This window comes from Anastrepha ludens, chromosome 5 (genome assembly GCF_028408465.1).
Source record: "Anastrepha ludens isolate Willacy chromosome 5, idAnaLude1.1, whole genome shotgun sequence".
Classification (NCBI taxonomy): domain Eukaryota; kingdom Metazoa; phylum Arthropoda; class Insecta; order Diptera; family Tephritidae; genus Anastrepha; species Anastrepha ludens.
Window position 1 is genome coordinate 70,830,580 of NC_071501.1, and position 23,438 is coordinate 70,854,017.

Consider the following 23,438-nt stretch of genomic DNA (forward strand, 5'->3'; position numbering starts at 1 on the left):
AGATTCGAACCAACGTACTCTCTGTGAATTCCGAATGGTAGTCACGCACCAACCTATTCGGCTACGGCGGCCGCCTTTTACATAGAATAATTATATATGATAATTTCATCGTCGAAGTAAAACGAAAAAAAAGCTTAAACATTTTGATTTTTATCTTTTTTTAAATCATTAACAAAATACATACGTCTATATCTATGTACATATTGGCTTCTTCAAATAAAATGGTGTATAAAGGTGTGCTTCTCGAAATCATAATCTTCGACTTAAGCTGGGTTTCCTTGTAGATATATACATATATAGATATATATTTTAATATTTTTTTCCTCAAAATTTGCTTTTTGTTGTTTAATTAGACTCCGACTCCATGCAGTATCCCCTCACTTGTTTTGAGAGAAATATTACGAATTTTCCAATGAAATTCACAGGAGATGTTGATTTCGTGCTTATTTTGCTAAAACTAGCACCAACACTATTCAGTTAATAATAGTTTTTAAGTTATTTGTTGATAAAATTTGTCTTTTACCTTCACCAAATTTTGATACAATAAGTGCACTTATCACATTTATTTTAATAAATATTCAAACTACATTAACATACACACACGTTTTTAACTCTTTTTATTGATATATACCATAAATTAACAATTTAAATTGCATTTATAACTTGCAAACACTTGACGCGCCAGCTAAATTTACAATAACTGAAAAGCATGGCTGAATGGAGTGCTGCCAGAAGCAAAAAATAATAAAAAAATAGAATGCGATTGAAAACGAAGCAACATAGGAACATAATTTCCACACACTCTTTTTTGTTAGAATAATGAGGGAATGGGGGTTTACAACCTCTAAGGTGTATATATTGAGTTCATAAATATATATAAATACAATATCGATATGATTTTCGAAATACAGTTCAGCTTCACGTAAAATTCCTACGTGAAAAGGAGTACTACGCAAAAATACTGTGGATTGCGTAGCCGGAGCTGGACTGATGAGGGTTATTTTTTTGAAGCGCGGCCGAAGGCCGCCCACGCGAAAAGGAGTACTACGCAAAAATACTGTGGATTGCCTAACCGGAGTTGGACTGATGAGGGTTATTTTTTTGAAGTGCGGCCGAAGGCCGCCTACGCAGAAGAAAGTTTTACGCAAAAATACTGTGGACAGCATAGACGATTTTTTATTCCAAATTTTGGGCTGCGGCGCTTTTTTTTCTTTTTTTTTTAATATATATATGTATATATATATATATACCATATATTCATAATATAGTGAAAATTTGGAATAAAAAATCGCGCGATTTTCGCCTGCGGCGCTTTTTTTTTTCTTTTTTTTAAAATATATATATGTATATATATATATCATATATTCATAATATAGGGAGAATTTGGAATTAAAAATCGCGCGATTTTTTATTCCAAATTTTCGCCTGCGGCGCTTTTTTTTCTTTTTTTTTAAATATATATATGTATATATATATATCATATATTCATAATATAGTGAAAATTTGGAATTAAAAATATATAATAGGACTATGAATAAGTTCGTGCGGTTTTTTTTCGAAATTTGAAACTTTATTGACGTAAAATGGTTACAAATTTAATATTCAAAATATTGTCCATCGCTTACTACTACTTTTTCCCATCTTTCTGGCAATTCACGGATTCCCTTTGTGAAAAATTCGGTCGGTTTTGCCGCAATCCACGAATCGATCCATTTTTTGACTTCATCGTAATTACGGAAGTGCTGGTCAGCCAGGCCATGTTGCATCGATCGGAAGAGATAGTAATCGGATGGCGCAAGGTCTGGACTATACAGCGGGTGGGGTAGGACATCCCATTTGAGCGTTTCTAAGTATGTTTTGACCACTTGTGCAACATGTGGCCGAGCATTGTTATGTTGCAAAATAACTTTGTCGTGTCTATCGGCGTATTGCGGCCGTTTTTCTCGCAGTGCTCGGCTCAAACGCATCAATTGTCGTCGGTAGACATCCCCCGTAATCGTTTCATTCGGTTTCAGTAGCTCATAATACACAACACCCAGCTGGTCCCACCAGATACACAGCATAACCTTCAGGCCATGAATATTCTGCGCCGACGTCGATGTTGAAGCATGGCCAGGGTATCCATACGTTGCCCGACGTTTTGGATTGTCGTAATGGACCCACTTTTCATCGCCAGTCACAATTCGATGCAAAAAACCCTTTCTTTTGTGCCGTTGAAGCAGTTGTTCGCATGCCATAAAACGGCGTTCAACGTCTCTTGGCTTCAATTCATACGGCACCCAATGGCCTACCTTTCGGATCATTCCCATGGCTTTTAAACGTTTGGAAATGGTTGATTGATCAACTCCCAAAGTTTTTGCAACCTCTTCTTGCGTTTGAGCCGGATCTTGATCGAGCAATTCCTCCAATTCGGTATCCATGAACTTTGGCGGCGCACCCTCGCGTTCTTCGTCTTCCAAGCCAAAATCACCACTTTTAAAGCGTGCAAACCACTTCTGGCACGTTCGCTCAGATAGAGCATGCTCACCATAAACTTCCACCAAGATACGATGACTTTCGGCTGCTTTTTTCTTCATATTAAAATAATGAAGAAGAATTCCCCGCAAAAACACATTATTTGGCACGAAATTCGACATTTTCAAGTGTGGTAAAAATATTGTTGTTTACGCTTCAAATAAAAAACTTATACTGACGTTTGTGCCTTACGACAGTAGCTCTCCAATGAATGTTTGGAAATGTGGATCGATGGAATAATAATCAAGTTACGCCATCTGTTGTAAAACCGAAACGAACTTATTCATAGTCCTATTATATCATATATTCAAAATGCATACAATCAAACATACTTTACTGAAAATCAAGCATTAATATATATATGTATATAAATATTTTATATACATATATCCATAAATATACCTATATATATATATATATATATATATATATATATGAATAGACGTATATAATATAGAAATAATTTGTAAAATTTTGTATTTCTATTCATTTAATTATTATCTTCTAAAATTGTTTATTTATACGATGTCTGGCAGCACTGGCTGGTTGTAGTAACCAAAATAGGAGGATTCTTGGTCAATTTTACAATTTTTAAACTCAAATAACTTAAAAACTATAAGCCGCCGCCAAGTGAGGTTTTCACTTTTAGAAAGTAGAATACCCCCTCTACCCCCCCTTATACCCCTTTTTTTAAAAGAGGCGGGGGACCAAATGGGTATTTTCCCTTTAATTACTTTTACTAAGTACAGTGCAATCACTTCTAAACGACACCTTTATTAGATTTGTATTTCTCTTGAGCGAACGGTTTTTTCTCTAACAAATCTTAGCCATCAGAACAAATTACTCTTTCTTGGGCGAACAAAAGTTGACAGACGACGAGTGCCCGCCCAGTGTAAGTTTCACTTCAATTCACTGATTTTAACTTAGTTTGATGAAAAATATATAAGTGATGAAGGCAAAGAAATCTGGAGACAGACAGCTTAAAATTAAATCATTTCATTTATTTTAATATAAGTACGTAAATACTTTTCCATTGAACTCAAGGACAGCATAATTAAATGGTAGGCAATTGTAATATCTTACTTTCTTATTGATTTTACTTTCGAGTTTCTCGTCCACGAGTTTGCCGCGTTTTGTGCATTTATTTGGAGTTTTCGTCACTTTTTCCACAATATCACAGACGCGCCACAATTTTTCTCTCTTTCTCTCTTGAATTATTCTTTTTTTTAATTTTTGTAATATCTCACAACGGCTTTGAATGCACGCCGTTTACTACCAACATACATATGTATCTACATACATACATCAATATATTAGCTATTTACTACACGTATATTTTTGTAGGTAGCACACACTTTTATTTTATTTTTTTTGTTTTAACTTATTCTATCATTTACATGTGGAATAAACTTGCAAATATTTTGCTTTGTTTCATTACACAAAATATTCACTTTGCGATCACATTCGCCATCACTGTACACATGGTATGCGTAAACGCAATCGGTATTTTCCCACCACTTATTTCATATGCCGTACACATACCATTTTTTTGTTTCGCACTACCTCGATCAGCCCTCTAGGTCGAGATCTGTTAGGCGTGGTCTCGACTGTTTGCGTTTGGTTTCTCTTTTTGTTGGATTTATTTTTGTTCTGTTTTTTTTTTGCTGTACAACGACGTTACAACGATCTTACACTCGCGACTGTGAAATTACGACTATTTGGTTAATAACAATTTGTGCTTTATATTTAACACTGCTGCGCAACAACATTCAACATTCGATCGTCACGAGTAGAGATCGGCAAGCGAACGATTATGTTGAGCATGCAAGAGCGAACATGAAGAGTCGAAAGCGGATACTCGAAAATTGTTGGTTGGTGAGTTGGTGGTGGTTGGTAGACAACAGACTGTTGATTGCTGCCTGTTGGCTGTTGACGCACCAGTTTGACTTTTGCAGATAGCTATGTAAATATTATGCGAGCATAAGTATATACGAGTATATGCTTGGTTATTTGATAAAACAAGTTAAATCGACTTAGCACTTTCTACCGGCAAAGCACGAAATTGAGTTGATGTCATGCGAAATTTCAATTGCTGATCATTCATTGCTGTAACTTAAGAAGGTTTCTTAGTGAAAATTCTATGAAAATATTAAATTTTTCTGTGAAACGTCAATATTTATTGAATTAAAAACAAAAATTGCTAAAGTAAAGCAAGTGACTTTGCCTAAAGTTAATATGCGTCTATGACATACAAATATGCATACAATACATATACATTTGCATTTAGTGTTGTCTGTCTTCAAGGAGCGCTGCTTCAAGTGGGTCTCACCGTAGAGAATCTCTTGCGCCTGTAGATTCTCAAATATTGTCTCATCGGTGCTCACTTCATTTCAGCTCATTGACTTCGTTTTTTTTTTTTCTTGTTGCTATGCATATTCGGTGCTCTAAACCCGTTTAGCATTGGATTGCTGTGCAAAATCATGCTTTTAATTAGCAAATTATAATATGAAATTTATGCGTTTATTCTCTCAATATTTCTTACAACTACTCTAGTTCACGAAGTTCACTCTTCCCGGCTAGCAGCTCAGCTGCTCGGCGCATTCTTGAAATATCATAGCTTCTTACTGGCAGGCAGTGATTGACTATTGCTCTTTATCCTCAGCGGTCCCAAATCTGAAATGTAATGGGGTGCAAATAAATTAGAATTATGTCATATGTGTGGGAAATTATACTATAAAGCATAATATTTTAACCAGCCTTTTTCCATAACCCACCCCTTCTCATGTTTCATTTCCCATTACTACACTACAGAGTACTAATTTCTCCACTCCCTTTACTCATTTCATCTATTCCTTTTACTCTATCTCTCTTAGTATATTTTTCAAATTATTAATTATAACCGTTTCAAATTCACTCAGTCACGTGCAATATTCCATTCACAAATTTATACAACTTCTGGTAAAAAACTACTCGGGATTGATAATAAGTCAAACGGTTTTGTTATTCATTGATATTTGTTTTATTCCTTCCAAAATCGGTAGGTAAACGAAAATCGTTTTATCGCTTTTTACTTTAGTTTAGCCCTTCTTATTGAAATGAAGGTTTTATGTTAGCGCAGAACTCAACGTCCAGTAGCAACAATTTACTCTTGATGGATGTTGTGGTTGGATAAATCTTAAAGAGTGTTGTGCTTGTTGCATAGAAGTTACTCAACTATTTCCTGTAGAATTGTTTTTTTGTTTTTGTTGATTTGATTTTTTTGTATTTGGAAAAAACTTCCTTAATAGTTTGCTTATGTTCAAAGTATATTCTCTATTTCCTGTAGATTTTTATTCCAATAGTTTCTGCTTTAATCACTGTAAACTGTACCCAGCCTTCTGATAAAATAAATAAAATTATTCCTTATCTTAGACCTAATGTTACAGACCTAATGTTAAGAGTGTGTAAACCTTGAAAAGTTCCTTCACGAGATACATCTAGTCATCATTGATAAACAGTTAAAATGGTAATGATATTACCCTATAAGAATAATGAAATGTCATATTGATGAAATCATTTAACTAAACCTGAAACTGATGTTATTGCTCCAATGGCTCCTGTTAAAGATCATGGACTATAATCTACTAAGAGAAATGGATGATTAGCGTGTGTTGACATTAAATTAATTTACTTCGCTTGCTCTTGTTTAGTGTCGACATTAGTATAAGGCGCTGGGTTAGAGCGTAAGAATCGGGTTCAAAAATTGTTCCAGCTTTTTCGACTTTGCACTTATCACATCAACTTCAGATGAAAGTAATTGTTTTGTAACGGCACGGGCCAATTATTCATTTTTCTCGCAAATAATCAGCATTATAAAATGAATTTATTAATTACATCGTTTGCCACGAGTAAGCCGGAGTACATTTGTTGGATACTGACAAACAAGGGTGGTGGTGGTGGTGGTGGTACAAGCTGCCTGAAAAAACAACAAATATAAATAAATCTTCCTCAATGAACATAACTTACCTCTAGATTTCTTGCTACCACCTCTGAAATAATTTGATATGAAACTCTATTATTTTTCTTCCTACAGCATCCCTTAACCTTGATTTTTGGGGTTGGCTACAAAGCCGAAAAGCTGAAACTCAAAAACTAGTAAAATGCCGTTAGTTATATTAAAAATGCACTGCTTTATTAAATTATTTCAATGTTCAATATATCAGAGCATAAGAGGTATACACCGATCTAGCCTGATCCAGAAATAATATAGCGCGTGTTTTTTTGAGGAAAGTAAAAATAAATGCGCTCTAAAAGAAGACGAAAGTGAATTACACCACTGGTGATATCAAAGATAAAGCAGAGTATAGGAATCCTCCTCATCAGCCCGCCTGTTTATATTTTTTTCATGATTTAATTAACTTTGTAATTTTCAGAATGAAAACCAGCAAGCCATTTTGAGTCCTTCCAGATACCTGTCTCATTACAATTTATTTTAGTAACCTAAGCCGCTTTCTTTACATTAACAGGAAAAAATGGGACGAAAATAACAAAATTTTCATTAATGCTCTAATCCAATGTCCTTATCACTAAATAATACCGCTGTCCAACTTTCAATTTTAAAATACAGGGTGGGCCATATAGCGTTTGCTTTTTGAATCACCTATTTTTTTGAGAATGACAACACAAATGACATGTCAAATGTGTTCATAATTTACTTAAAGGTTTGACATTTACGAAATGGGACGCTATACGCTTGAACAAAATTGGGAAATATTGAAAACCTATTTCCATGGTGGTGAGTCTTCTACTCAAACTGTGAGAAATTTGAAAAAAAAAAAATTCCAAAAAGAAGATTTGCCAACAAGACAGTTTGTGCATCAATTTGTTAATCGTGTTCGTGAAAGTGGATCGTTAATGGATAAAACAACACGTGAACGTGCTCCTACAGTGCGTACATCCGAAAACATTGCTGCTGTAGCCGAAAATGTGCGTGAACATCCAACAACCTCAACTCGTCGTCGTTCTGAAGAATTGAACATTTCACGCACTTCTTTGAGGAGAATTTTGCATAAAGACCTCGGTATGAAGGCTTACAAAGTTCAATTGGTGCAAGAACTGAAGCCTAATGGCCATCCAATGCGTTTTCGGTTCGCTCAATGGGCAGAAAATCGTTTGATCGAAGATGAGCATTTTTACCGAAAAATCAACTTTTCTGATGAAGCTCATTTTCACATCGGTGGCTACGTCAATAAGGAAAATTGTCGGATTTGGGGCTCAGAAAATCCACACGTTACTGTAGAGAAGCAAATGCATCCACAACGAGTCACTGTTTGGTGTGGTTTTTGGTCTGACGGCATCATTGGGCCATTTGTTTTCGAAAATGAGCGAGGAGCCGCGGTTACAGTAAATGGCGAGCGTTACCGTGACATGCTCAACGAGTTTTTGTTTCCAAAAATTGAAGAGGATGACATGGACGACATTTGGTTTCAACAGGTCGGTGCAACATGTCACACTCGAACTTTTGGCTACCGTTTTTGAAAACCGAATAATCAGCCGAAATTCGGATGTCAATTGGCCGCCTTGGAGCTATGATTTAAGCCCGTTGGACTATTTTTTGTGGGGAGCTGTTAAGGATAAATGCTATGCGAACCATCCAGAGACGATTGATGCTTTAAAACACGAAATCGAAGTTGCCATTTATGAAATTGGAGGACAAACAATCGAAAATGTGCTTAAAAATTGGGTTGATCGAATGGCCTACTGTAAAGCCAGTCGTGGCAGTCATTTGAACGATATTATTTTTCATTCATAAATTACAATGTTCAATCTTGAAAATAAAAAAAAAGTTTGAAAAAATATTGATTAGTTTTTTTTTATAGCCGATTTAAAAAGCAAATTTTACATGGCCCACCCTATATTAGGTTGGGGAGAAAGGAATATTTATTTTTTAAAATATTTGTTATATTTTTTACGCGTAAATTTTTTGCACAATTGATTTGAAACTGTTTTATGGTCGATCCTTAGCTCCTGGGCGATGCCACAACTACTAGCATAACGGTCAACTTCGATTATTTCTGTGATTTTATCGTCATTTTCTTCAACATCAAAAATTCTTTGACGGTGATCCTTTATCAAAGAATAACTGTAAAATATACCGAATTTTCTCTTTGTTGATTTCCATTGTTAAGAAAATGTCACCTTGACAACGAGCATAACCTTTAAATTGTTTGACCGATACTTTACCAAATATCGATCACTATAGTCATCTATTAAGAAAACAATGGATTTCTTTAACAATTCTCAATATTCGGGAAAATCGTTAGCAATTAACCTTCGAAGACTCAGGAATAAATTGATGCATACAAACCATGGAGATTTGATCGACGGCCCACCGATTAAATTTAGTTATAGAATTTATTTAAAAAAATTAGTTATGAAACTAGATTTATCATATATCTATTTGCACGTAGCCTTGCTTTCGGATTTTCAAATTAATGATTAATGAGGCAAGAACTGGCAGGAAAATAGTGTTTTCGCAGTGCTATGGTTTGTTGTCCATATTATTTAAATTGATTGCTGCGCTCCCCGCACAATCCTCTGATATGAACGTGATTGGAAATTTGTAGACTATATTAGACAAAAATATTCCAAGCCACTAAATTTTGAGCAAACCGGAGTTGAACAGGCTGCTACTAGAGGAATGTCAGAAAATCACTCCAGAAACCATATAAAAGTTGGTCAATTCATGATTGAGTTGAATATTCTTACGGCCCAGAATATTCTTACGGCCAAAGGCTATCTAGCAAAGTTCTAGATTTAAGAATAATTTAAACTGTATTAAATAAGCTGTGATCAGAAATATTGTATATGCGGCAGTATTTTTAGTTTTCGATATTTTTGAAGAAAAAGAAATTTTGTTAAATAAATGAAAATAAAAGAAATTTTGTTAAATTATTTACATTAAATTTGTTACTCAATAAAGTCGCGTTTTAATTTTGCCCATATTCCTTTTAGTTCAGAAAATATTGTTATTCCAATTTCACTTCGGGTACTGTATCAAAGAAGCCGTGACCTGCTGTTTTTTGTGTCAAAATATTTTAATTTTGATGCTTAGATGTTTTTTTTAGCTTATTCCATGCCTTAGATATATAAAATATGAAATGTTATACGCAAATACGCAAATAAAATAGGAAAATAAAGACTAACAAAAACGTTTACAACTAAAACTTATTTTTATTATACATACTTGGAGTCCATCAATTGTATGTGCATTCAAATCTTTGAAAAACTCTTTCTACTTGTCGAGTCCAATGTACCAGGGATCTCTTGCTGCATTTAAACATTTAATTTGCTTAATAAAATTTGAATTTATATATTTTTCTATGAGAGTTGAGTAGTTATTATTATTTATTTATATTAATTACACTTAAAATTATAATTAATTAAGCATAGCTGCCAGGGCTTAGAATGTATGTAAATTACAGCAAAGATTGAATTAATTTATGAATATGTAATAGGACTATGAATAAGTTCGTGCGGTTTTTTTCGAAATTTGAAACTTTATTGACGTAAAATGGTTACAAATTTAATATTCAAAATATTGTCCATCGCTTACTACTACTTTTTCCCATCTTTCTGGCAATTCACGGATTCCCTTTGTGAAAAATTCGGTCGGTTTTGCCGCAATCCACGAATCGATCCATTTTTTGACTTCATCGTAATTACGGAAGTGCTGGTCAGCCAGGCCATGTTGCATCGATCGGAAGAGATAGTAATCGGATGGCGCAAGGTCTGGACTATACAGCGGGTGGGGTAGGACATCCCATTTGAGCGTTTCTAAGTATGTTTTGACCACTTGTGCAACATGTGGCCGAGCATTGTCATGTTGCAAAATAACTTTGTCGTGTCTATCGGCGTATTGCGGCCGTTTTTCTCGCAGTGCTCGGCTCAAACGCATCAATTGTCGTCGGTAGACATCCCCCGTAATCGTTTCATTCGGTTTCAGTAGCTCATAATACACAACACCCAGCTGGTCCCACCAGATACACAGCATAACCTTCAGGCCATGAATATTCTGCGCCGACGTCGATGTTGAAGCATGGCCAGGGTATCCATACGTTGCCCGACGTTTTGGATTGTCGTAATGGACCCACTTTTCATCGCCAGTCACAATTCGATGCAAAAAACCCTTTCTTTTGTGCCGTTGAAGCAGTTGTTCGCATGCCATAAAACGGCGTTCAACGTCTCTTGGCTTCAATTCATACGGCACCCAATGGCCTACCTTTCGGATCATTCCCATGGCTTTTAAACGTTTGGAAATGGTTGATTGATCAACTCCCAAAGTTTTTGCAACCTCTTCTTGCGTTTGAGCCGGATCTTGATCGAGCAATTCCTCCAATTCGGTATCCATGAACTTTGGCGGCGCACCCTCGCGTTCTTCGTCTTCCAAGCCAAAATCACCACTTTTAAAGCGTGCAAACCACTTCTGGCACGTTCGCTCAGATAGAGCATGCTCACCATAAACTTCCACCAAGATACGATGACTTTCGGCTGCTTTTTTCTTCATATTAAAATAATGAAGAAGAATTCCCCGCAAAAACACATTATTTGGCACGAAATTCGACATTTTCAAGTGTGGTAAAAATATTGTTGTTTACGCTTCAAATAAAAAACTTATACTGACGTTTGTGCCTTACGACAGTAGCTCTCCAATGAATGTTTGGAAATGTGGATCGATGGAATAATAATCAAGTTACGCCATCTGTTGTAAAACCGAAACGAACTTATTCATAGTCCTATTATGTTTTTACAAAACTCAAATATTAGTTTAATATTTTTATCTTGTGGGTATGTTAATAATTCAAAGTGGTTGAGATTGGAAAAAGAAATAGTTTTGTGAGTCTGACTGCACTTCTGTTAGGGTTGTATGACGTGTAAGGGTGAGAATAATTTGCCCATTGTATAGCGCATCGGTGGTATACAAATTCAGAAATTATTTTTGCAACATTTTCCCTCGAGAAAGGCATAAAAGGTGATTTTGAAGCTAATTTGGCGTGTCCAGGAATCCACTCAATTTTACTCTTTTATTTAGTTGAATGATGACCCCTCTTTTATGGTAGAAATTGGTTCAGATGAGTTGCTTGCTGATTTAGCGGCTTCAAATACTGAAAGACTATCTGCGCACACAATGAATTTATCTTTTGATGATTTAACTAGAAACAGAGGAGATAAAATGCCTTGCACTTCTGCATCAAAAGAGGTTGCAACTATGGGTAAGATGTCTTGCGCTAGTATTTTACCATTGACGCCAACAACTGCGAAAGATGTACCATGAATAGATTTAGATCCATCAGTGATTAATATTTGCCAACCTTTCTGTATAAATGGATCAGTAATTTGCCAGTATAATTGTCTATTGATGACTACGTTAGAGCTTTGTTTCGAATGGAGTGTGAGTTCGTTGAGAAAAGATTTGTTTTGCATTAACCACGGAGGGTACTTCCAGGTGGGAGAAGGTAAGCGTGTGATGTTTGACTTAGAAACCACATCAAGTATACAAGTCAGAGCGGATGAGAGATGCATGCTGCATTTCCGTCGTTTTAATAAGGTTATCCCTTTAGATAAAATTTAGTTGCTTGTTGAATAGATATCTGGAATTTGACTGTTGGGTTGTTGCGTGACGACCATTCGGAATTCAGAATTCGTTTTAGAGGTATGGTTCCTTCGGCAATGTTTCTTATTTTGATCCCTAGAATACGATTTTTACAGAGCAATGAGCGATTTTTAAATCAACCCGCCCTAATATATATATAATGTAATGGATCCGATCCTCAATAGTGAAAAATTTTCGACGGGTGTGGTGCTGAACGCTCGCTCCGAGGCTTGATGTAATAGCTGCTTGATAAGGACCTTCGATGCACAATTGCCATAAATTGCGAGCCTATAGTGAATTTTTGAAATTAAGGTGAGTTGGGTTATATTGAGGAGGGTTTTGGCTTTTGTTGGAGGAAAAGTATTTTATGTGGTTAAGTCTGGCAGCTAGACTACTTCTTAATAACTGCAATATTCCTCAAAATTATGCTTAGAATCAAAAATTAAAGCTAGTATTTTAAGATGATTAATATTTCCTACTGAAAAATTGTTCATGTTTATTGAGATGGGGTCACAAAAAGAAAAAGCTGAGTATTTATTGACCTGAGAGCTAAAATTGCTAAAGTTGGTTACGAAGATGTCCATAGATAGAAGCTGTACATAGGAAAAAGCAAAACATCAACTTTTATCTGCAATGCACAGTTTTTGTGTGTCATATCACATATTTATTAGCATAATAATGTAGAAAAATTGATTAAAATCCCAAATTCAGTATTTGAATTTCGCAATTATATGTAGGAATAGGATATATTTATTTTTGTTAATTTTTTTTGACTGCAGAGCAAACAGACTGGGCAGATTGTAAGCTATATAAATGGAGCTGTGTCGCAATTATTTTCTTTAAATACTTACACCCTGCATAAATTATATATTTAGCTTTAATGATGTGGAATATGGTTTATGGGAAAGGCTGTTGAAAAAATACCGCTATCTATTTTATGGCTCAAGTTGTTACGCACTGTGTGCCGTCATTTGATATATTTGAGAAAGTTGTGGCTAAAAATGTACGAGTATACTTAACACTGTGAATACTTTTTCACTTCAGAAATTATAATCAAGATCTATTGAGCAGGCAGTTCTAGCAAAATAATAACGCCGTGGAGAAGTTTCAACAGGACAAAAAATCAATTCGATTATTTTCAAAGTTCTAAGACGAAGTCATGAATACCTGAATGTGCCTATTTAAACTTCACCTGAGGTCTTTTAGACAAAAATAAAATATTTTCTGCTAGTACGCTTTCATGGTTCGAAGATCCACTTTTTTATCGAAAAATTTTGTTCAGCGACGAAGCTCATTTTTGGATCAATGGGAACGTAAATAAGCAGAATTGTCGATTTTGGAGTGAAGATCAGCCAGAAGAATTGCAAGAGCTATCAATGTATCCAGAAAATGTCACAGTTTGGTGCGGTTTATGGGCTGGAGGTATCATTGGACCGTACTTCTTCAAAGATGCTGCGAATCGTAACGTAACTGTGAATAATGAGCGCTACCGTGAAATGATATCCACCTTTTTTTTGCCCAAAATGTAAGAGCTTGACTAGCATGACACGTGGTTTCAGCAAGACGGTCCAAATGCCACACAGCACGCGTAACAATGAACTTGTTGAGAGGCGAGTTCGGTGAACATTTTATTTCACGTTCGAGACCTGTCAATTGGCCACCCAGATTAGCCACGCCTTTAGATTATTTTTTGTGGGGCTATGTTAAAGCTCATGTCTATTCAGACAAGCCTGCTTTAATTAACGCATTGGAAGACAGCATTAAAGCATTTATATGTGAGATACCGGCCGAAAAATTGGAAAGAGTATGCCAAAATTGTACTAAGCGGATGGACCATTTGAAGCGCAGTCGCGGTCAACATTTGCATTAAATAATCTTCTAACATTAAATTATATGAACTGTACTATCGATTTAAATAAAAATTTCATGCATTTTTCTGATTTTTACGTCTGTTTTTTTGAAAAACTTTCCTACAGCTCTTAAAAAATCACCCTTTACTATTATAACGAGCGCCTTGCTCTAGATTTCATAGGGACACCTAGTTTTAATACCTTATATGAGTTCATTTTGATACAACTCTGAAACTATTAATGTTCATTTGGAAATGTACAATAGAGGAGGTCATCATTTGGCGATCGAAGGCGTATAAGTAAGAAGTATCGGGTTAGAGTTGCTTTGCACTGCATTGCATGTTGGACGACGCTGAGTCGACCGCATGCGTTGTAGCAGTAGTATATTTTTTAACTGTCCGTTCAATAGGACTTTATTGTACTTACATGTTTTCAATCGCTAAACATGGTCTCATCCTGTTTTTAGATTACAACACTAAAACCGTGCCTGTAACTGTGCTAAACGCTACTGTGCTTGCGTTGTGCTAACTGTGTGTGTGGTCGATTGGGCTTTGGCTTCGATGTCATAACCATATGCCTATGATTCGTGCCAGTTATGACACTTTTAAACAAATCTGGACCATCGTTGACGTCATTCAAAAATTTCTGAGCGATGCTCATGTGACGTTGTTTTTGGTAAAAACTCAGCAATTTTGGAACGAACTTCGCTGCCACACGCTTCATGCCCAAAATTTCCGAAAAGATTGCATGACATGAGCCAACCGGTATGCCGATATCATCAGCAACTTCTCTAATTGTGATTCGGTTGTTGATGTGCTGAGCGAGTGTCGTCATTCACATCTTCTCGACCTTCTGTGAAAAGCTTGAACCACTTATAAAAAGTTGTTTGACTCAGTTGTTGACTCTCCCCGTATGCCACTGTCAACATTTTAAGTGCTTTTGAGCACTTAATTCCATTTTTTACATACAATTTTATCAAACTTCTTTAATCCACTTTTTCGATAGCCGAAAACTGCCGAACACGCAAAGCACGTGTTTTATTTATGCCTTTCACAAACAAACTAAAACTGCTATATTGCTAAAACCGTGAACATATCTTCGAGAAGAGTGTACCAACATAAACAAAAGTAATAATCGAAAGCCGAATGTGCGTAGTCGCGAAGGTTGAAAATTCACCTAATTTTTTGAGCACACCTCGCAGATACAGCAATGATTCAAGAAGCGAACTCAAGATCGGAAAGAACCAGCTCATACAGGATCGCGAAAATCATGCTACGCAGGCACAATGTCAGGTCTACAAGCACTATTTTATCTATTCTCATGAAATAGTGGAAACTTGTGGTGGGGATACTGGTGGGACACTGTCTCACTCCATCTTACGGGGCCAAATTGAAGCTAGTGCAGAACTATACAGCCACAATATGTAACGAAGTACACGCGAGATGAACTATGGAACACTTACTCTGCCACTGCCCTGCACTTAGCCAAACACGAATAAACTGCCTAGGTTCTGTATCATTTTCAACCTTAGAAAATGTGGCAGATAAAAAACTTATCGGCCTACTTAAATTATCTAAACTGTTTATTAAAGACAAAATATAAAGTTCTTAAGATCTCTAATGGATCAATTTCTGGTCTATGTGCGATCTACAGAATCAGCCAAGTCCAACCTAACATAACCTTAGACAAATAGACTGAGGTAGATGGAAAATATTGTAAATTTCAAAAATATTGTATAACCTAATATGTAAACATTTAAGTGATTTTATTGAAGAAAATCTTAAATACATAGAAAGAACTGGGTATCGTTCTTAAGTATTTTTCAACGACTGTACTTTTCATTTCATTCGATTAGTACCAACATTTTTAGACTAATTTTTTATTTATTTATTATTTATTATTTAATTCTTACTATTTATTAATTATTGTATAAATATTTTGGTTATTTTTTCAACATTTTGCGATAAAAAAGTTGTGTACACAATACAAATGTGTAAAATTACGTGAGAGTATTCATAAATGAATGATTGGGTTATGATTGGAATGAACTAAATACGCGTATGTACATAAAAATTGTTTTGCTTTCACATGTAAAATCTAAATTCATAACAATCTGTAACTAAATCTAGAACTAATCTCGTTCCATATAAACTAATATACATACATTAAATACCTATAAATATTAAGGAACTACGACCTAATCACGTTGTACTCGCACTTGATTGCATTGAACTGCGATCGGCTGAATTTGTACTCTCGCCTATACTCAAATCCGATAGCCTCGTATCGGTTCGCTCCAATATTTTTGTTCTCTCTTGCGCTGTTGTCACCAGAAGCGGTGAAATCTCTGGCTGCAACGATATGGTTTTGCCCACTACACGATGCGTTTCACTATCCAAATTGTTGATTTTTATTTGTTGTATTAGGCGATTCTGCAAATGCGCCTTAACCGGATACCAAAGTAGCAACACCACTCCAATCAATACGCTAATACCGCCCAATATCTGACCACACAAAGTGACCCGTGGCATTATTTTGAATTCATTGGCCAGATCTGGTGAGACGCGTGTGCGTGCTTCAAACCAAAAGAGCGGGAAAAATATGCGGCGTCTGTTGCGGAACATTCTGTGGGTATGGAAATTGGGAGCAATAAATTAAAATCCATAAAAACAGTGGAATTTGAAATATGGTATGTGGTGGCGCTTACGTGAAATCCGAAATGGGTTCGACTAGAATGTTGGATTGCAGACGTGCTGCCATCTCTAACATTAGTCCTGTTTTCGGCTCCAACACCAAATAGAGTTCATGCTTCTGCTTTTCGGGCCGCAAACCATCCACTTCGCTGAGATAATACGGATCAGCATCGTAAAAGTGTGGATAGGAAATAAACATCGGCGAACCGAACCAGCAGGATGAGATGTTGATTAAACCCGATGGCACACATTCTCCATTGCAATGGCAAACGTTTTCGGGATATAGGGTGCCTGCAATATAAAAAAAGAAATTTGTAAATAAATTTGAGTTTTTGACCGGAGTGGTGCAGCTAAAAATTGCAATTGCGTATCGAAAGAGCTGCTAATTATTGTATCTCTGGGAATACCCTGAATTTATTTCAAAAGGAACATAGAAGAGTTAAAGATCCAATTGTAGAGTAGTGAAATGAAAGGCCTACAGTGCTTCAGTGAGTTTAATATCTTTTATTGTTCCTGGTTCAATTATTGTTTCGTGTTTCACGCCGAGCCTCCAAAATGTATTTAATTCATCTTGATGGTTTGCTGTAATGGAGTAGCTGGTCTATTGAGCGGGAGGCAGATTACAATTTTAACAAAACAGATATTGAAAATTGTCTTGAGACAAATTAGGAAACAATTTATCAACTTCTCTCTACAAATAACTGTATGTATTGGAGCTATCACGACATGTATATCTTCTCCGGTCAAAAAACTCACTTTCACCATCCGCAGTTTCCTTTCATCAAATCTCCGCAAGCTCCCTGCTTTCTTCCCTGTAAAATACCTCCTATGCAATAATTAACCTCAATCCTACTTTAAATTTTTCAAGTATATCCTATTGGGTGGCATGCGGGTCCATTCGGGACGTTTCTTCTGTTACAGGGCTCCTGTACCTAGTATTTTCTCTAAGCCTGAGTTTGTTCCTCCAAGGGTATTTACATCATAGTACATTCTTACATAAGATAAAGCTTTCCGGGCCAAAGGGCTTATACGCGGCATCTAAAAAGGACTAAAGGTTCCTATTCTATGTTTTCTCAGACATTATTGATATTGGAGATTCGCCTGGCGCACAAAATCTGGCCATATACTAAGTTTTAATACTACCAGCGCAGGAGTACTTGAAATTCGCTCAAACTTTTTCTTGTTAATGGGACTGTTTCAGGAACTTTAGGAAACAGATGGTTACAGTTTAACACCCAAAGGCGGACAGAGTTTGGCTTTTTGCCAGCTCGATGTGACGATTTAGATGCTTCTCGAAGTTTATAAATGTGGTTAATGTGGCCATCACGCACTGCTAATTAGTATTGAAAATACTTGGATTTCGAGATGCTGATCCTTGCTTTGATTTGTTGCGCCAAGCTTTTGAGCAAGGAGGGTTGAGCCGAAGTCCGCATATACCCACGTAAAACTCACCGGACTATTTTGTTTATTATTTAATATTAATAATATTTGCAAGTTTTCAGTTGGGTAGCTTTTTTTCCAAGCAGAGGTGATTATGTTAGCTCGTGGAAAGACTAATGTATCTGTAATCGTTTGTATGACTAGGCTATATAACGACTTTTTTTTCCATCTTAGGGATCGGAGAGTACCTATGACCTATCACCGTTCAATGGGTTCGAAAATGGTTAAACTACAACCACTTCGCTGAACTCACCATTATCCACCATACGCTTGCCGCCCTCATATCGGAAACCTTTAACACCCTCCACCTCCGTAGTCTCCACATAATCCATTCTGACGGTGCGACAGACATCTGACAAAAAGAAATGTATCGGTTTGTGTGGCTTTAAATAGACAGATTGAAATTCTCCCGCCGAGCCATAGACCTTCGAGCATTCGGGCGCATACGCTCCGGTCGTATTACGATAATTCCAAGTGTGAATTTGGCCAAATTTGCTTATATCATCAGCGCCGGTGTGAATGTTGTATAGGCCAGTAACATCAACGCTATGATTGCGCTGAAATGTAAAATAAAAGAAATTAAAATAATTTAGTGGTTGGGTGTTTTAGCTGACCTACCGGATAACAATAGCCAAATTTATCGAATGGCACCTTCACATCAGTCAGTGAAGAAGGCAAAAAGTTGGCAACATTCAAAAGCACGTCCTCAAAGCCCTCAAAAAGCAACTCATCCATTGATTTCTTCATTGTTATATCATTATGATAGACCTTCAAAGCAATATCGATCACGCGACGTCGCAATGGGCTCCAACGCTTCGCTTTGGCGGACAGTGACTAAAATAAAAAATGAATTGAACTGAGTTAGTTTGCAAATCCATAAAGCTGGCCGCACAGCTTTTGGTTACTTGATTTGAGCAAGTTAGCTTTTGTTGTTTTCAATTGGTTCTACAACTGAGAAAAGTGGCAAGTATTCTGGGGAATCCAATCTCAAAGCAGAAAGTGCACTCACGGATGTATTTCATATGGAAGAAAATGTTCAATATCGTATGAAAAAAAATTGTCTAAAAGCAACGCCATTTTTGAGTGACTTGAAACTTACACTTTATTATACTAAAATGAAATAGGCAGTAAAATTGCATACCCAAAAGTTTCCTAGCAATTCTCATTAAAAGGTTGAAAATGTTGATCATAATTTTTTGCGAATTTTGTACAAAATTTAATTCTAAGTCTTTTTATAACGTTTTTTGTTTATCCATGAGCTTCGTTTTTATAAAGAATTAACAGAAAAAGTGAGCATAGAAAATATGGTATTGCGAATATTATAACAAGGTGAAGTGCCTTAATTATGTGGTAACAGGTGTATGTAAATTGTTCTTAAAATCTCAATATAGCAGAGGCGTAGCGAGCTTTTTCAGCGCCTGAGGCAAGGTGACAATTTAGCACCACGTAAAAAAAGTTCTATATTATATCCGTACGATTTCGGACCCTCTTGGTCTGGCGCCTGAGGCGGCCGCCTCACTCGCCTTGCCCTCGCTACGCCTCTGCAATATAGTGATCAAATTTCACGTTAATACAATTAATAAATTACCCTGCAGACTTGTCCCAAAACAACTTATGTGTCTTTAGCAACTTTTTCTATTAGGCCAATAATTAAACAACTTTCATATAGAAGTTTAATACTTTACTTGAACTTCCAATAAGAATAAAGCTTAAGCTACACCTATGATCAATTTATGATTTAATATTCACTTAAACTCCAGCAGTCTAATGCTTATCAGGTAGAAAGTGCTAAGTCGACTTAAGTTTTTTTGTCAAAAATTTACTTACCACTGCTAACGAATTTACAGTCACAATCTCATCTTCCAATCGCCCTTTACTACCGGCGGCATCAAAGTAGTATTTACTTTGTTTCCTATAGGTCATGGATGCATTATCTGGATGCCATTTGATATCAACTTTATGTGGCACTTCGGTGAAACGATATGGACCCAGTTCTTCGAACTTTGGTTTTATATTGAGATTTTGGAAATCTTGTGGATTTGTCCAATTAAACATGTAGAAATCCAATGTTACCTTCACTGGCGGCTTTTTCCATAGGTCAAACGTTTTTGAATCGGGGCTTAAAACCATTTCCTGTGAAATAGAAATTTTTAAGAAATTAATTTCTATGTTTTTGTTTTATAGTAGGGTTACTAAAATCGATAAAACTCAATTCGAATTTTTCTCAAAACCGCCTGACTATGGCTTCAATAAAGTTTGAGTTCTAACCTTGAACTAAATATAATTTCTTGCTCCCGAAAGAACTACATTGGCTGCGAGTATAGGCGATGATTCATGGATATGCATTCTAGATAACCGATAAATAGGGATAATATATTAAAATTCTTTTTTATTGTAGGTTTAATATACTTGGAATGTCTTCTCATCAAAAAATTCCCCAAAAAAAAATAATTCTTTGGTAGTGGCATTATACCATTTTCGCTGGAGTGCTCCCCATACACTCTTTACACAAATCCCCCTTAAGTTTGAATAGATGAAAATACAAAAAAAAACACAAATCATTTATAGTATTACAAAACACCAGAAAGGTAACAAAATCTGTGCGAAAAATATTTAAACTTTTTACAAATACGCAATTAAGAGGAATTCACTAAAGGTGACGGCACTAGAACAGCTGATTTTGCGAATTTGATTATCAAAGTGGCCTGCCTCTTCGCTGCTGCTTTTTTTGTTTGTTTGTTTACATTGTCATCAAAATTTTGACACTAAGAATAGCTAAATTAGGTATACATATTGTTGTTGCTGAAGTCCTATTATCTTTAATAGATTCGCTTTGGAAACAATCAGTTCTGAGAGAAATATTTTTTGCTTTGATACACAATTTTGCTCTCTTGCGACCTTAACTTCAAGGACGCCTAATTTCTCGTGGTGCTAAGCAAAAGGGCGTGTTTATTCCTACAATCTGGCAACTCTTGACAATTTGAAACACAACATTTTTGGAATTATTGCCGATAGTCAATTGAAGCAAGGCAGATGATTGAAATTCGGATATAAATGCATGAGCCAGAAACATTATGGAACTGTAGAAGCCAAATCAAATTATATTTAAAAGCACACAAGACTATTCGAACAAATGTTCCTGCGGTTTAACTGGAAAAGAGGTAACAATAGCACAAAATAAAACTTCTTGTGGTTCCATGAAATACAAAAAAACGCGTTAACGAAAGATCAGTCTTAACCATGGTAGTGTGAGCTCTCATACGGTGACTCAAACACACAACCGACTATTGGACGGCGTATGATTCGGCATTAAAATTTTTTTTTCAAGCACTCCAAGAAAGAATTGTGTGGCCAAGTGATTTCGATGCCTAAAACAACTCTCAATCATTTTACACTGCATAATTAAGAGGAACCTCGTTCTATGGGGAAAAGTGCTATGAAAATTGGTTCATCAGAAATATTTCAACTAAACATTTAAAAGGCATTTTCGATCTTACATATTGACTTTAATGTTTCACTCTAAAAATATGTTATTAATGAAACTGCCCGTATTCTACAAATGTGGAAAGGAAATTTCGCATAAGTGCTGATGATTTAAAGCTTGTTTCCTAGTTCTATATGTAGAATAATTATATGTCCTAAACGTCAAATATAAACAAAATTTAATAAATAAATTATTCCAATTTCGTCTGCTCCTTTTCTCTCACCTTTTCCATCAAATTGTTGACAAGGGTTTCACTAAAAAATGCATGCAGTAGACCCAATATGACCAGGCAAGATCCAACTATCTTGAAAATAAAGCAGCGATTCTTTTCCGGGAACATTGCGACAGCAAACTTCGCCGAAACTGTAATAATAGAAAATAAATTAAAATAATAAATATTAATAAAAGCAAATCTAAAGTCAATTAATAATACATATATAGTCTTGCGCAAAAGTGTAAGACCATGGGAGTTAAAGGCAAAAATATTACATGAAAGTAGTATACCAACTATCCAATTCGGTCTACATAGCCATTGTAATGCCAACACTAACATATGCGGCACTAGTCTGGTGGCCCACAATAGAGAGGAAATACAACCAAACCAAGCGGAAAATAAAATATATAATACAAAGAACAACGTGTATCCTAACCACAGAAGCGCTTAGCACCAGCCCTACTGAAGCGCTTAATGTATTAATACATCTATTACCATTAGACTTACATATAAAAACAATCGCTACTTGCAGCACGGTGAGACTCAGAGATATTCGTATAGGAAGCTGGACAACAAGATTATACGGTCACAGCAAGATCCTCTTACAGGGACCCTCACTGCTCAAAAACACATCAGACTACACTTCAAGAAAGACTTTACTGTACGTTTTCCACTGAGAGCCGAATGGAGAAAAGGAAAAGTGATTGGTACATTCGACACTGATGGTTCTAAGATGAATTGTGCTGTTGCGGCTGGCCTCTATTTGGAGCCGCTCAACATATCCAAATCAATCCGACTTCATGACTAAGCCAGCGTGTTCCAGGCAGAACTACTAGCAATCAGAGAAGCATGCAAATCACTAAAATACTACAAAGAAATTGGTTCAAGAGTAGCTATCTTTTCAGACAGTCAAGCAAAAAAAGGAACTAGAGCTACTTGGTCATTAGCTTCAAATTACTCTGATATGGGTTCCCGGTCATAGGAACATAGAGGGTGACGAGATGGCAGGTGAACTAGCAAGAAAAGGTTCGGCACTAGACATGGCAGAGGCGGTGGCGGTCGCTACCCCTTATAAAACAATAAAAACATCCATTGCTTCGCACTACTATGCTTTTGCCGAAAGAAGGTGAAAGCAAATAACTACGTGCAGTACTACAAGAAAAAAATGGCCGTCGTACAACATCCAGAGGACGAATTACCTGTTAGGATGCTCTCGGCCAAACATTTCACGTATAACTGACACCCTTACAGGTTACCCACAATTATGGGATCACGCAGACAGACTTCACCTCACTTTCAATTCCATCTGCAGAAGCTGTGAAGCGGAAGGGGTAAAAGAAAGTCTCTTCCACTGTTTATGTGAATGTCCAGGTCTACTTAGTTGGTCGCTAATTACGAATATTTCAGCAGGAATACTACAACACCAACAATAACAGTGTACCAAAACTTCTGTATTATTTCAGTACTTTTAAATATATATTTGGAGAATAAAACTATATTAACCAGAATACCTCAATTATTATGCAAAGCAACTAAGAAACTTATTCTATGCAAGAGTTTAAGAACACCCGCTGTTTCCAGAGAAAACTGCTGTAACCTGTGAGTTTTATGT

General features: G+C 36.1%; 2 protein-coding genes across 5 annotated transcripts in view; both read right to left on the reverse strand.

The window, feature by feature from the left end:
* Positions 1 to 4,243, reverse strand: part of LOC128865452 (protein peste) — a 58,553-nt gene extending 54,310 nt beyond the window's left edge. For 2 of the 3 annotated variants that reach the window (XM_054105850.1, XM_054105847.1), the window contains exon 1: positions 3,598 to 4,243. The gene's annotated coding sequence lies outside the window, so the exon portion shown is untranslated. The remainder of the gene's footprint in view (positions 1 to 3,597) is intronic. The other variant, XM_054105848.1, reaches the window with a different exon arrangement.
* Positions 4,244 to 15,769: 11,526 nt separating this feature from the next.
* The window catches only part of LOC128864141 (protein peste-like), a 34,130-nt gene continuing 26,461 nt past the window's right edge, over positions 15,770 to 23,438 (reverse strand). For both annotated transcript variants that reach the window (XM_054103660.1, XM_054103659.1), the window contains exons 2-7: positions 21,836 to 21,975; positions 19,956 to 20,261; positions 18,747 to 18,962; positions 18,382 to 18,685; positions 16,703 to 16,979; positions 15,770 to 16,620 (exon numbers count right to left, since the gene is read on the reverse strand). In XM_054103660.1, the coding sequence (XP_053959635.1) occupies positions 16,197 to 16,620; positions 16,703 to 16,979; positions 18,382 to 18,685; positions 18,747 to 18,962; positions 19,956 to 20,261; positions 21,836 to 21,952 (1,644 nt within the window). In that variant the 5' untranslated portion in view covers positions 21,953 to 21,975 and the 3' untranslated portion in view covers positions 15,770 to 16,196. The remainder of the gene's footprint in view (positions 16,621 to 16,702; positions 16,980 to 18,381; positions 18,686 to 18,746; positions 18,963 to 19,955; positions 20,262 to 21,835; positions 21,976 to 23,438) is intronic.